Source organism: Pan paniscus, chromosome 20 (assembly GCF_029289425.2).
Source record: "Pan paniscus chromosome 20, NHGRI_mPanPan1-v2.0_pri, whole genome shotgun sequence".
In the NCBI taxonomy this organism is placed as follows: domain Eukaryota; kingdom Metazoa; phylum Chordata; class Mammalia; order Primates; family Hominidae; genus Pan; species Pan paniscus.
Genome location: NC_073269.2, coordinates 6,245,781 through 6,260,101, shown reverse-complemented (window position 1 = coordinate 6,260,101; position 14,321 = coordinate 6,245,781). Strand labels below are relative to the sequence as shown.

General features: G+C 61.5%; 1 protein-coding gene across 1 annotated transcript; it reads left to right on the top strand.

The window, feature by feature from the left end:
* The first annotated feature begins 3,940 nt into the window (after positions 1–3,940).
* ABHD17A (abhydrolase domain containing 17A, depalmitoylase) lies at positions 3,941–12,470 on the top strand. The gene is made up of 5 exons (XM_034945901.2): positions 3,941–4,097; positions 7,641–8,210; positions 9,332–9,526; positions 11,762–11,941; positions 12,024–12,470. Exons 2-5 carry the CDS (start codon positions 7,879–7,881, stop codon positions 12,247–12,249), a joined length of 933 nt encoding a protein of 310 aa, XP_034801792.1. The 5' UTR covers positions 3,941–4,097; positions 7,641–7,878; the 3' UTR covers positions 12,250–12,470.
* Positions 12,471–14,321: the final 1,851 nt, after the last annotated feature.

Genomic DNA, 14,321 nt, shown 5'->3' with positions numbered 1-14,321 from the left:
TGTTAGCCAGGATGGTCTCTATCTCCTGACTTCGTGATCCGCCCGCCTCGGGCTCCCAAAGTTCTAGGATTACAGGCGTGAGCCACGGCGCCCGGACTTATTTTTTATTATTTTATTTTTTTGAAGTCAGAGTCTTGCTCTGTCGCCCAGGCTGGAGTGCAACGCTGTGATCTTGGCTCACTGCGACCTCTGCCGCCCTGGCTCAAGCAGTTCTCTTGCCTCAGCCTCCTGAGTAGCTGGGGTTACAGGCTTGAACCACTATGCCCAGCTAATTTTTGTATTTTTAGTAGAAATGGAGTTTCTCCATGTTGACCAGCCTGATCTTGAACTCCTGACCTCAAGTGATGCACTCGGCTTGGCCTCTCGAAGTGCTGGGATGACAGGTGTGAACCTCCGCACCTGGCCTCATTTTCATTTTTTATTTTATTTTATTTTTTTTTTAGACCAAGTCTCACTTCGTCGCCCTGGCTGAAGTGCAGTGGCACAGTCTCGACTCACGTCAACGTCTGCCTCCTGGGTTCAAGTGAGTCTCCTGCCTCAGCCTCCAGAGTAGCTGGGATTACAGGCATCTGCCACCATGCCCAGATTATTTTTGTATTTTTAGTAGGGATGGGGTTTCATCGGACAGGCACGGTGGCTCACGCCTGTAATCGCAGCATTTTGGGAGGCCAAGGCGAGTGGATCACTAGGTCAGCAGTTCAAGACCAGCCTGGCCAAGATGGTGAAACCCCATCTCTACTAAGAATACAAACATTAGCTGGATGTGGTGATAGGCACCTATAATCCCAGTTCCTCGGGAGGCTAAGGCAGAGAATTGCTTGAACCCGGGAGACGGAGGTTGCAGTGAGCCCAGATTGCGCCCCTGCACTTCAACCTGGGCAACAGTGAGAGACAACATTTCAAAAAAGAAACAACAACGAAAAAAAGATGGGGTTTCACCACGTTGGCCAGGCCAGTCTTTAACTCCTGACTTCAAGTGATCCGCCAGCCTCAGCCTCCAAAGTGCTGAGATTACAGGCGTAAGCCACCATGCCCAGCCCTCATTTTTATTTTTTAGAGTCAGCATCTCCCTCTGTCATCCAGGCTGGAGTGCAGTGGTGCAATCACACCTCACTGCAGCCTTGAACTCCTGGCCTCAAAGAATCCTCCCACCTCGGCCTCCCAAAATGCTGGGGTTCAGACATGAGCCACAGCACCCACTATTTTCTGGGACAATTGGGACAGAGGCTCGATCACAAAGGGTCTCTGGGGAGGAGGAAGGGATGGGTGTCCTTCTGAGACATTTGAGTGTTTACAGCGTGCGTTTACCTTTCACCAGGTGGTCTTGGATTGGTGGGCCACCCTGCGGGCTTATCCTCCTCCCCTTGGATGGTGTCTCCCTGTGTCCCTGTGGGGGCTGTCGTTTACAAGTGGAGCTGGGCTTTCTGGTGCGGTCCAGCCCTGGTCCTGCCTAGCTCACAGTGGGAAGGGGCTGCTGGGAAGATGGGAGCGGGGAAGGAGGCTGGGGACAGGCCTCTTCTGGCCCTGGTGCTCAGAGAATTCACAAGGACCTAGGAAGAAGCCTGGACTTGTTTTGACCTTTGGACCTCAGGAGAACCTCAGCGGAGGCTGGGAGCCTCGAGGGGGACAGCAGAGGCAGGGGAATGCTGGGGCAGCTCTTGACAGCCTCAGGGAGACCCAGGCAGCTGAGTCCTGAGCAGGGCCGCCAGAGGTCCAACAACACCGGAAAATCAGAAAATGAGGCAAAGCAGCCAGGTGCGGTGGTTCACGCCTGTAATCCCAGCACTTTGAGAGGCCGAGGCTGGCAGATCACTTGAGGTCAGGAGTTCGAGACCAGCCTGGCCAACATAGCGAAACCCCATCTCTACTAAAAATACAAAAATTAGCCGGGTGCAGTGGCGGGTGCCTGTTAGCCCAGCTACTCGGGAGGCTGAGGCAGAAGAATCGCTTGAATCTGGGAGGTGAAGGTTGCTGTGAGCCGAGATCGCGCCACTGCACTCCAGCCTGGGTGACAGAATAAGACTGTCTCAAAACAACAACAACAACCAAAAAAAAAAGGAAAGAAAATGAGGCAAAGAAACCCTGGGCTATCTCTAAGTCTCTAGTCTTTTGAGCCTGAATCCTTCCCTGGCAGCTGTGTCCTGAATTTGAGGAATGCGCCCCTGGGGGCAGGATTGGCCCAGGAGCCTCAGGCTTATCTCAGAACAGTGGAGCTAAGATGAGAGTCCCTGGGACGGAGCGGGGGCTGTGGTTGCCTGCAGGCTGGAGGAGCATTTTGAGCTGGAAAAGGCACGAAAGCTGGAGGAAAGGCACATGCGAGAGAAGGCCTGAAAAGCAAGGCTTCCCACCAATTCACACTCACACTTCCAGGCTGGGCCCCTTCGGTGTCTGCAGCCCTTTCTGCCCCGTCCATGTCACCTCCTTAGAAAGGCCTGCCCTGACCACGCTCTGAGATTCTCCAGTAACCTGCTTCCATTTTCTTTTCTTTTCTTTTCTTTTTTTTTTGAGGCAGAGTCTTGCTCTGTCGCCCAGGCTGGAGTGCAGTGGCGTGGAGTAGCTGAGATTACAGGTGCGCGCCACAACAGCCGGCTAATTTTTGTATTTTTAGTAGAGATGGGGTTTCACCATGTTGGCCAGAGTGGCCTAATTTTTGTATTTTTAGTAGAGACGGGATTTCACCATGTTGGCCAGGCTGGTCTCTTGAGCTCCTAACTTCAGGTGATCTGCCTGCCTCGTTCTCCCAAAGTGCTGGGATTATAGGCGTGAGCCACCGCGCCCAGCCCATAATGAAGTTTTTTTAAGAGACAGGATCTTGCTCTCTCGCCCAGGCTGGAATGCAGTGGAGTGATCATAGTTTTATTTATTTATTTATTTATCTGAGACAGTCTTCTTGCTCTGTCACCTGGGTTGGAGTGCAGTGGCCCGATCTTGGCTCACTGCAACCTTCGCCTCCCGGGTTCAAGCGATTCTCCTGCCTCAGCCTCAGGAGTAGCTAGGACTACAGGCGTGTGCCACCATGCCCGGCTAATATTTGTATTTTTAGTAGAGACAGGGTTTCACCACGTTGGTCGGGCTTGGTCTCAAACTCCTGACTTCAGGTGATCTACCTGTTTCAGTCTCCCAAAGTGCTGGGATTACAGGCGTGAGCCACCGTGCCTGGCCTAATGTAATATTTTAAAAACGAATGCAAAAGAATTTCTGATGAGCAATATATAAAGACTTTAAATAAGCTGGGCATGGTGGCTTCTGCCTATAGTCCTAGCTACTCAGGAGGCTGAAGTAGGAGGTTCACTTGATCCTGGGAGGTCAAGGCTGCAGTGAGCTAGGATGGCACCAGCCTGGGTGACAGAGTAGACTCCATGTTAAAAAAAAGAGGCTGGGTGCGGTGGCTCATGCCTGTAATCCCAACACTTTGGGAGGCTGAGGCAGGAGGATTCTGGGGTCAGGAGTTCGAGGCCCCACTGGCCAACATGGGGAAACCCCGTCTCTACTGAAAACACAAAAATTAGCTGGGCATGGTGGTGGGCGCCAGTAATCCCAGCTACTCGGGAGGCTGAGGCAGGAGAATCGCTTGATCCCAGGAGGCAGAAGTTGCAGTGAGCTGAGATCGCGCCATTGTACTCCAGCCTGGGTGACAGAGCGCGACTCCATCTCATAAAGAAAAATATTTTAAAACATTTCTAAATGTTGATGTCTGAGTTTTTTTTGGCGTCCCTGTAAATTTTGTTTTCCAGGCGAGAACTTTACCGGCCTCAACCTATTCCGGGTCCCCAAGTGAATGAAACCTGAGTTTGGCCCCGCCCACAGAGCAGCAGGCCACGCCCCTCGACATATCAGCCCCGCCCCCCGAAACCAGGCCCCGCCCCCAGGACGCCAGTCGCGCCGTCGCTCTGTGCCCGCAGACCCCCGCCCCGCGCGCTCCTCGCGTCACTTCCGGGGCGGTGGTGAGAACGAGGCTCACTTCCGTCCGTGGGGGGAGCTGCGGCGGTGGCGGTGCAGGAGGCCGGGCAGGGGTGCGGAGGGACCGACGGACGCACGGGCGGGCGGCCGGGAGCCATGGAGCGCGGCCCTGGGGCCCGGGGGCGCCGGCCGGGGTGGTGAGTGCCGGGCAGGGGCGGGGGCGGGCGCGGCCGCGCGGGGTCCCGGGCCGGGCCTCGAGGGCCTGACAGCCCGGTTGGACGTCCCCGAGACGCCTGCAGTCCCAGGGCTTCCGCGGGTCCTGCCCGAGGAGCCCAGAGCAGGGGCGCGGACCGCGGGTGAGCGTCTGTGATTGGGAAAGCCCTGTCCCCATCCATTCAGCCCTCCGGCGTGGGTTGCGCTCCCACCCTCCTGCGGACGCGGCCCTTGCCTTCGGGGAGCACCCGTCCGAGCCGCGGATTCCGCTCTTTTGCCCCGAAACTGCCCCCAGCCCGACAAACGCTTCGGCCTCTCGCCCCCCAAGGCAGCTCCCAGGGGCCCTCCCGAGCCCTGCTTCCCAACCAGCTCCCAGTCGCTGTTTCCCTTGTCAGGCTTCTTCCTGCCACCCTGACTCCTGGGCGGGCTTCCCGGCCTCCGCTCGCGTCCGTTCTCCGGGATGCAGCCCTTCTCCTATGTTGTCCATCGCTTGCTCGGGACTTCTTCGTGGCCCCGCCATTTCTCCCAGGATGAAGTGCAAACTCTCGGGGGCGCGACCTCATTCGTCCCAGGCTCTCTCTTAGGACCCTTCTGCTCACTTCTTCCTCCCAGGGTCTGCTCTAGCCAGGAGCCTGCTCTGTCACCTTTGGGGTTTTGCTCCTGCTTGTCCCTCTGTCCCATCCCCCTGTCACCTGGCCCGTTTGTCTGCCCTCTGATATGGCCGCGCCTCCCCCCAGGCGGGTTTCCCACCCTGACTGGTTGAGTGAGGTGCAGTCACCGTCTCCCATATGTAGGTCATCTTCCAGTATTTTGGCTGCTCGGTTGCTTGCTGGTCCTCAGAACACCTCTAGCTTGCAGAGGGGTGCCCAGTTAAGTGCGTGGGAACGGAATTGGTAGGATTCAGGGTGTCAAGGGTGTGTGCCCAGTGAGTGAGGCGTCTGGGTGTGCACTCCCCAGTCCACGCCCATTAGTGACACTAGGGAGGTTCCAGGTACCTGTGGCTGGAGAGGAGAGCAGACTAGACTTTCCCTTCCCTGTCAAAGCTGGCGGACCTTGGGGATTCTTTTCCTCCTGTGCTTCCTCCTTAATTCTGTGCTGCCTACCACCTGCCCATTCCTTTAGTGAGTGGCAGGTCATGGTCCTGCTCTCACAGAGTTTCTGGTTTGGAGGTGGGGGGAGATCTGGCCAAACATGTGAAAAATACAAGCTGTGGAAAGAGCGTGTAAGGGGTCCTGTCCCAGCTTCGAGGACTCAGCGTTGGCAGTGAGGTGCAAAGGGTGGTTGGGATGGGCAAGGCTGTCTAGTGAGGTTGGGGAAGGGAGTTCCCGGCAGAGGAGCAGAGGCAGGAAGGGGCAATTTGGCTTGTCTTGAGGGAGCCAGGGGTGGCAGGGTGTGAGATGAGTGAGTCTGGAGAGGTCGGCCTGAGCCGGAATGCGGACCTGGCAGGCTGTGGGGAGGGCTTTGATCTCTATCCAGGGAATAATGGGAGGCCCCCAGGACACCCCAAGAGGGAAGCGGCTCCATTGCATTTGTGTCGTGAAAGATTGTTTGGCTGCTGGGGGAGAATGTCCTGGAGCAGGTGATCAGCAAGGAGGGAGGCTGTTGCTGTGGCTCTGGTGAAAGGTGATGGAGGCAGGGACCGGGCGGTGGCTGATGGGAGACAGGCAGAGCCACTGGGCTGGTGATGGACCGGCTCAGATCCAGTGGGTGGAAGGAGGTGTCAAGGATAACATCTTTGTTTCTGGCGTGGATAGTGGGGCCCTGGCCACCTTGGTGTGCCCCTTCGTCTCCGGGGTCTCCAGGGGCCTGCTACTGTCCACTGGGCTCTCAGGACCCAGCTGCATGATGCCACCTAAACTGCAGGGCCCTCCAAGTCCCCAGCACCAGCGGGGCAGCACCGGTAGGGCCTGGACCTCTTTGAGAATATGTTGAAAAGCTGACATCAACCTCGACGCTGTGGATGTTGGGCCTGATCATTCTTTGGGGTGGGTCTGTCCTGGGCACTGCAGGGTGCTAAGCAGCCTCCACCCAGTCCCCAGTGGCGACACCCAAAACTGTGTCCAGACATTGACAGGTGTCCCCAGGAGGGAGACTCGCCTCCATCTGAGAAGCAGAACCAGCCTGACAGTCCACCTCCCGGCTGAAAAGTGCTTGCATGTGCGATGTGCCTCCTGCCTGGGAGTCTGGGGGCACTGGGATGCCATCCTTGCCCCACCCTGGCTTTCAGAGCTCTCTCCTCTCCTCCTCGTGTGCCCATGAGTCCGGCTCACAGGAACGTGGGTCTCACATCAGGTCCTGAGGGAGCAGGTGTGTTTCTGGGCCTGAGGCTGCTCCTTGGTGGTGAGGGTGTCCCCACGAGCCGTGTCTGTGGCGCCCGCAGCTGCCTGCATGTCCATCTGTGTCCACATCTGCCTTTGAGCCTCATCTTCCTGGCCCCACGGTTTTCTCATGCTGTGACCCAAAAGCCGAGCATTTCAGGGTGTTCTGCTGAAATTGAGTTGTGAGTGTGTCTCTCTCCTCACTCCAGTCTGAAGGAGAAGCGTGGTCTGTAGATAGAGGTCTCAGACCTTTGTGTTTTCTTCACGTCTGTCTGTTGGCAGGTCCTTACACTATTGTGGTTGCTTTAGCAACTTAGCTGTTGTGGACTTAATGTGTTTCATGACGTTCTGCAGCAAGGAAGAAGGTCCGAGTTTCCACTCTGAATCAGGCACCTTATTCCCCTCCCCCTCACTTGACTTCCTGTGGGGTGTGTGGTGTCTGCGCTTATAGATGAGAACGCTGAGGCCTTAGGAGGGCAAGGGACTCGCCCACAGTCACGGAACCCTAAGTCAGGGGTGGAGAAGGATCCCCTGACGCCAGCCCACCTCCCCTGCCCCTCAGCAGGCCTGGCCCCAGCACAGAGAAGAGCCATTGTTGCTGCTCTGGGGGCCCTAGGAGCCTGGGATGTATCCTGCCTTTGTTTCTAGAGCCTTTGTTTGTTACATTTCCTCTGTCTCCAGACATCGCAGGCCGGTGGGGCCCGGCGCCTGTGCACGCTCACGTAGCGGGGCCTGTTCGGGTCCCTCGTGGGTCCCTTCAGTCCGAGCTCTGTCCTTGCCTCAGCGGCCCGTCACCCATAGGGTGGTAGAGATGGGCCGGGGGAGGGAGTGGGCAGCAGTGCGGACCGAGTCCTGGCGCATGGGGTTTCCCTGGTGCTGGAGCTGGGCGTTTCGGGGGCGTGGGCGGGGCTGGGGTCATATCCCCTGCATGCCCCGCATGCCATGGCTGTACTCACATGGCAAGAGGTGGTGATCGCCAGCTCAGGGAAGGTGGGAGTTCCTTCATCCTGTGGAGAGGGGGCTGAATCGGGGTCCCCTGAACTGTAGGGTGCTGTGCCTGACAGGCCGTGGGGAGGGCCGAGGGGATGGGGACTGACAGGCCCCGGGCCCATGCCGCCCCCTGGCACGGGTGGATGCCCCGCCTCCCGGGGGTGCCCAGCTGGACTGTGGCACCCCCAAAGGACCCCACATGTCACTGTTCCCCCGCAGGGCTTCCCACGGCACGACATGGAGACCTGTGGTTGCGAGGCTCCCTGGGGCTCAGCTTGGACCGCGATGGGGCTGGGCCCTGGCCTCCTAACGGGGCTGCTGTCTGGGGCGGTAGCTGGGGGGGCACTCTCCCCCCTGCCCGCGACTCGGAGCACCCCCACCCCTCCCCTGCCGGGCCAGGCCGGGTGGCGTTGTTGGCGGGGGCCCCGGTGGAGGCCCGGCCCGGGCGGCGCCCGCCATGAACGGGCTGTCGCTGAGTGAGCTCTGCTGCCTCTTCTGCTGCCCGCCCTGCCCCGGCCGCATCGCTGCCAAGCTCGCCTTCCTGCCGCCGGAGGCCACCTACTCCCTGGTGCCTGAGCCCGAGCCGGGGCCTGGTGGGGCCGGGGCCGCCCCCTTGGGGACCCTGCGGGCCTCCTCGGGCGCACCCGGGCGCTGGAAGCTGCACCTGACGGAGCGTGCCGACTTCCAGTACAGCCAGCGCGAGCTGGACACCATCGAGGTCTTCCCCACCAAGAGCGCCCGCGGCAACCGCGTCTCCTGCATGTATGTTCGCTGCGTGCCTGGTGCCAGGTGAGCAGCTGTGGCCCCGCCTGGGCTGGGTCACCCTGTTCTTGGGGCTCCCGTTTCTGCCTGGGGTGCTTGGTGTGGTTGGTGGTGCCCCCGAGGGACCGAGCCTGCTGTGAAGGGCCATCCAGCCAGCAAGGGTGGTATCCCCCGTCAGGCCGGCCTCGTCCCTCTGGCAATTTTCTCTCCCAGACAAGGACACCAGGCTCAGGGAGGCCATCCCCAGCTGGCATGGGTGGGCAGGCTGGGCGACTCCAACAACCCAGCGCGCCTGGTGGTTGCCTGCTGGGCGAGAGCTGGGGCACAGGGGCCACCCTGGCCTGCGGGTACATCCACCTTCTCGCCAGGTGGGTTTCTGACCAGATCTGAGTCCAGAGGGCGAGCCTTTACCTTCTGGCTGGGCTAGGTGGGGGCCTGGGGGAACTGGAGGAAGCAGTCCATGGCAGGGCCAGCCTGGCCACCTGCTCCTGGCACCACCTGGGGCAGCTCCCGTGCTGGGAAGCAGACAGGCCTTGCAGCACAGCCTTGGGGCTTGGGCAGGGTGGTGGGCCAGGAGGGGCTGCGTGAGTGTGAGCAGAGATTGGCCGCATTTGCTTGTTGGGGGCAGGGGTGGGGTCCAGTTGTCCCCCAACAGTGAGGGCACCATTCTGTGAGGGGAGGGCAGATAGCCCTGCCAGCAGCAGCGTGGGCTCCCCTGGGAAGGTCCTGAAAGGTGGGCCTGTGCGCTCCATCCCCGGGGGTCCAGGTTCTTCCAGGAGGAAGGGCAGCGAAGCCTGCAGTATCTGAGCACACACTGCGAGTCTGCCCTGAGAGAGGATGTGACCGATGGTCCCAGTGTCCCGCTTCACAGATGGGAATCCTGAGGCTCCCTGGCTGGCCTCTGCAGCCCAGGCTGCCTGTCCCCCTGCCAGCTGTCCTGTCCTCTCCCCATGGGGAACCCTCGGAGATGGAGCCGTGCTGTCGTAGCCTCCCCTCTCCATTCACTGGCTTCTGGCCCCCTTGGGAGGGGAGTAAATGAGGCACTGGGCATGGCTGGCCACCGGGGTGGGCTCTCACTACGCATCCTCCTGCCCTGCAGCTGGGCGCTGGGGGCGAGGATGTGAACGGCCCTTCTCGGCCTGTCCCAGGTACACGGTCCTCTTCTCGCACGGCAATGCCGTGGACCTGGGCCAGATGAGCAGCTTCTACATTGGCCTGGGCTCCCGCCTCCACTGCAACATCTTCTCCTACGACTACTCCGGCTACGGTGCCAGCTCGGGCAGGCCTTCCGAGAGGAACCTCTATGCCGATATCGACGCCGCCTGGCAGGCCCTGCGCACCAGGTGAGGGCGACCCTGGGGGCAGCTCAGCCTGGGCACACCCAACAGGGGACCAGGCGGGGGGCCGGGGGGCGGGCTTCCCTGGGAGGAAGGTGGGCGGCCCTGCAGGAGGGGAGCCACAGTGGATGCACAGGGCCAGAGAGCCGGACAGGCGAGCTTGGGTGTGCAGGTGCCACCTCCACATGGCTGAGGTGTGGCCAGGCGGTCCTCCCACACCCTGGCCTGTGGAGCCAGGCTCCCTGGGAACCCCTGGCCTGAGGATGGGAAGGGGCTGAGCTTGTCACAGGGGCGTGGATGCCACCTGGCGGGAGGGAGTGGGTGGTGGTCTGGGGGTCTGTGCACGTGTGGCTGGGAGCCCATCGGCCGAGGCAGCACTTGGGGCCAAGTGAGGCGAGGCTGCTGCATCCAGGTCCGGAGGCCTGGCCCATGAGGCCCTGTGGCTGCGGAGCTTGGCCATCCTGGGGCAGGGCCTACAGGGTAAGGTGCAGACCTGCAGCACACATCCGAGGTCTGGGCCAGCCTCGATTCCAGATCCAGCCCTCCTAGTCATCCACGTCCCCAGCCCTGCGCTTGCCTGGGCCCTTCACCGGTGTTTGAGCACCGCCCGGGCCAGTGCTGCTTTGGACGAGGAGACCCGGGTGGGCCTCTGGTGGCTTTTCCTGCTCGACATCCACTGGGGCTGTCTCGTCCTGGCCCTGCCCAGCCCACTGGTCTGACCTGCTCCCGCAGGGACCAGGCACAGCTCTGAGAAGTCAGAGGCCCTAGGGAGGTGGGGTCGTCGTTGCCTTGGTGATATGCAGGCAGTCCCTGCAGTGGGCCTGGGAGCTGGTCCCCTGGCACCACCCTGGCTCTGGGGGCCTCCCAGCAGTGTGGGACGCTGACACCAATCACCACTTCATGCGACTTCCTTGGCCCCTCCTGTCTCTACTGCCTGGGCCACTGGCAGAGTCACACCCGCCATGGCCAGCTCTGAGCTCTGTCTCAGGCCATCTGTCCTGCTGCCACTTTGTCCTGCAGGAACCTAGGCCCAGAGCTGTGAGGGGGAGGCCAGAGCGTGCCCAGGGCCTCCACTGGGGATGTGTCCTGTTCGTTTGAGTGGTGACGTCCAGGTGGCAGCTGGGGGCTCCTGCCTGTAGCAGGTGGCAGGGCTGGGCTGGCTCAGCACACTACTGACCATGGCTGCCAGGGAGCAGGCCAGGGAGGCTGAGGCAGAGCTGGGGCCACAGGCACAAGCCAGGCAGCATCCTTTGGGGCATGGGTGAGTGGTGAGCTGTGGAGTGCTGCCAGGAGGCTGGGATTCCAGGCCAGGGACGGGGACAGCCCTGCTGGTGGAGTCCGAATGCCAGGCAGAGGGGACGCACACCTGCCCATGCTCCTGCCTTGCAAGAGGGCATCTGCCTGGGATCAGAGCCTAGAGCGTGTGGGAGGAGAGTTGTGGGGTCCCGGCATGGGCAGGGTGGCAGGTGGGTCCCGCCTGCTTGGGACTGGGCACGAGGAGGCCTTGTAACTGGTGCTGGATCAGCTGGGTCAGGGGCCACACACCAATGACCTGGGGGTGGGGGTGGCCCTGGGTGGGAGCTGGTGGTGCTGAGGTGGCCGAGGACTTGTCCACTCCCAAGGGAAGGTGCTGGTGGGAGGGGGTGCCACCTTCGCAGCCACCACCCTCGATGCTGACCTGGGTTGCACTGGCATCTCATTGGGCGTGGGGACTCCGAGAGTCCAAAATTGGGTGGAGACATTTGGGGACACAGCTGCCTGAATTCCTCATGGCCAAGGGGGTGGGCAAGGGCTGCAGGGAGGAAGAGTGTCCGCTGTCCTGGCCAGTGCACCAGGAACGGCTTTCTAACCCGGGCAGGAAGGCGTGAAGCATTCAGCATGTGGGGGCCACACAGTTCCCAGTGTGCACCTAGGGGTGACCAGGAGGAGGAGAGGCGCCAGGGCCTCCCCTACCCCCGCCCCAGGGGCACTCCGTAGGCGGGATCCCTGCAGATCCTAGCTGGGAAACGCCAGTGACGGCAGCGCAGGGAACGGGGCGGGGCCGCTGGCTTCGCCCACTGCCGCGGTGTTGGGGGCTGGGGGTGGCCCTCGGGACTGGTGTGGAGCCTGGGCCTGACCCACTGACTTGGCTGAGTGGGGAGACTGGAGGGTCGCATCCGGAGCTGGGCCCGGGGACGCCCGCTGGTGGGAAGGGTGCGCGCGCGTCGGAGGCCGCGGCTGACCCTGCTCCGGCGCCGCCAGGTACGGCATCAGCCCGGACAGCATCATCCTGTACGGGCAGAGCATCGGCACGGTGCCCACCGTGGACCTGGCCTCGCGCTACGAGTGTGCCGCGGTGGTGCTGCACTCGCCGCTCACCTCGGGCATGCGCGTCGCCTTCCCCGACACCAAGAAGACCTACTGCTTCGACGCCTTCCCTAAGTGAGCGGCCCGGGCGGGGACGGGGGCGGGGCGGGGCCCGGGCCGGGCGCGAAGTCTCACCCGCTCCACGCCCCTCCCGCAGCATCGAGAAGGTGTCCAAGATCACGTCGCCCGTGCTCATCATCCACGGCACGGAGGACGAGGTGATCGACTTCTCGCACGGGCTGGCGCTCTACGAGCGCTGCCCCAAGGCGGTGGAGCCGCTGTGGGTGGAGGGCGCCGGGCACAACGACATCGAGCTCTACAGCCAGTACCTGGAGCGCCTGCGTCGCTTCATCTCCCAGGAGCTGCCCAGCCAGCGCGCCTAGCGGCGGCCCCAACCGGCCGGACCTCAGCAATAAGGCGGCCCCCGGACCTCACCCCGCGCCGGCCCCCCAGGGGCTGCATGTGGACCCCCCGGGCGGCCCAGGGGACCCCGCCCCGACCCAGGGGCTGTGGACGATGTACAGGCAACAGAGCTACGCACTCCTTTCCTTTTGGAAGCAAGAAGAAAATACGTGAAAACGGAAATTAAAGATTTAAAATTTTAGGGCTGCTCTCCTTCCTTTCATGGCTCTACTCACTCTCTCGAGCGCTCAGCGAGCTCGAAAGGGGGCCGGGGTTCCCAGGTTTCGTCCCTGAGTCCCTAGGAGAGATCGGCACGGACCCCCTTACAGGTTTTACTCTGCGGAAGCGGGGTGGGTCTCTGTCTAGTCCGGGGAGCCCTTAGGGAGCTGGTTGCCTGGGCGATGATGGGTGGGGGAGCGTTTGAGCCCAGGACCCCTGCCTGCTTCCTAGGGAGGCTGGTGAGCCCTGCTGGGTGGGCGCGATGAGGACGCCAGGCGTGGGGGCCCTGCTGCCATCGCGGGACTGCCCCCTCGACAGCTTCCCGTCAGTCCTACTGCAGAGGGGCCAGGACAGCGCACTCTGGGTCCTGAGGTGCCGCGCTTGACGGACCCCAGAGCTCGGGCAGGCCGCTTCCTTCGTAGATGGCGAAGCTGGGGTCCAGCAGAGGGCGGTGGCAGGTGCTTGGGCCCCGAGGGTCTCCCCTGGAAGAGGGAGCCGACAGTGGAGCTGGGATCACGAGAAGAGTTCCTACGATCTCTAGGGCAGAAGGCTTAGGACCGGGAGGACTCGGGAACCGGTGGCCTGTTGTCCACCTTAGGGTTGGGCAGGGTTCACCCTGTGTCGCGCGACCAGGCGGTGGCGAGGCCGGGACCCCAAGCTGCATCCAGCTAGCTCTAGTCCGCGGCCCCTTTAAGGGGGGGGCGGTGCTTCAGTCTGGGCGCGAGAAGGCGCTGCGTCTCGTATGGGGCCGCAGCACGGACGGAAGCGGAAGTGGTGGCGTGCGTGCGGAAGTGGAGACGGCGGCGGCGGTGGCTGGCGTCAGGCTGTGGACGAAGAGGCGGCCTCGGTGGTAAGTGGCGGCCGCTGGGACCCAGCCAGGTACCGGTCCGGCTCGGCCCTGCCCCTTTCCGGCCGCTCTCACTCCTTCCCTCGGCCTCGAGTTCCTCGTGGGCGCGTGGGGGCCGCCGCGGGGTCGGGGCTGCGAGGCAGCTCCCGCCGTTCCGTGGTAAGCGGTGCTACGGGACGTTCGGAAGGAAACCTCGCTAGAGCAGGGGACGCCTGGGCTCCTGGCTGACCACGGGGCCTTTGCACGGCCAGGGCTTTGCGACCGCAGTGTCTTCCTTCTGTCCCCGGTCGTGCGTCGTGCCCCCCAGCGCGGCTCACGTTTCGGAACACGTCTGCCTTTCATGCCTCCCGAAGAGCCTCCCCGCATCCCGTGCCCCCTGCTCGCTGCTGCCGCTGACCCTTGGGCGCTGCGCTGGTCCAGAGCGTGTTGTCCTCTGAAGCCGTCAGAACCTGAGCTCCCTGCGAGCTGGGACTCCGCCGTGTCTTCATTGCCTCCGGTGCAAAGCAACTGCTTGCAAGAGAACAAAAGTGTGTTCAGGTGCACAGAGTAGAAAATTCAAGGAGCCTGAAAGGGTATTTGGTGAAGACTTGATGTGTTTTTCCCAGTCCTAACCTCCAAGGCTCAGTTCTCCCCTGGGGCAGAGGGAAACCCGTTTCTTACGTGTCTACCAAGAAAGTCTATGCAGGAACATCTACGTGCGTTTCTGCAAAAGGTCAGTTACTTTAATTGGGGCCCTTATACTTAACGTAGCTCGGAGAGCGCCCCATGCATTCAGATACAGGTGGGATTCATCCGGAAACGGAGTTTTATAGCACCAGAATTTATCCCCTTTCCTGTAGAAATTTAGGGTTTTTGCTGTCTTTTATAACGAACAATGCTAGCTTGAGTATTCCTTGTACAAACCGTTTTTTGCCCAAGTCGGCCTATTTTCTTAGGTTAAATTCCTTGGTGCAGAAGTGCGAGGGCCCCTAAAGGGGTGGTACCAAA

Excerpts from the sequence above, each read along its gene's own strand:
- ABHD17A (XM_034945901.2), top strand. The coding sequence starts at position 7,879 with ATGAACGGGCTGTCGCTGAGTGAGCTCTGCTGCCTCTTCTGCTGCCCG. Across the intron at positions 8,211-9,331 it reads CGCTGCGTGCCTGGTGCCAG|GTACACGGTCCTCTTCTCGC; the intron begins GTGAGCAGCTGT and ends GGCCTGTCCCAG. Across the intron at positions 11,942-12,023 it reads TGCTTCGACGCCTTCCCTAA|CATCGAGAAGGTGTCCAAGA; the intron begins GTGAGCGGCCCG and ends CCCCTCCCGCAG.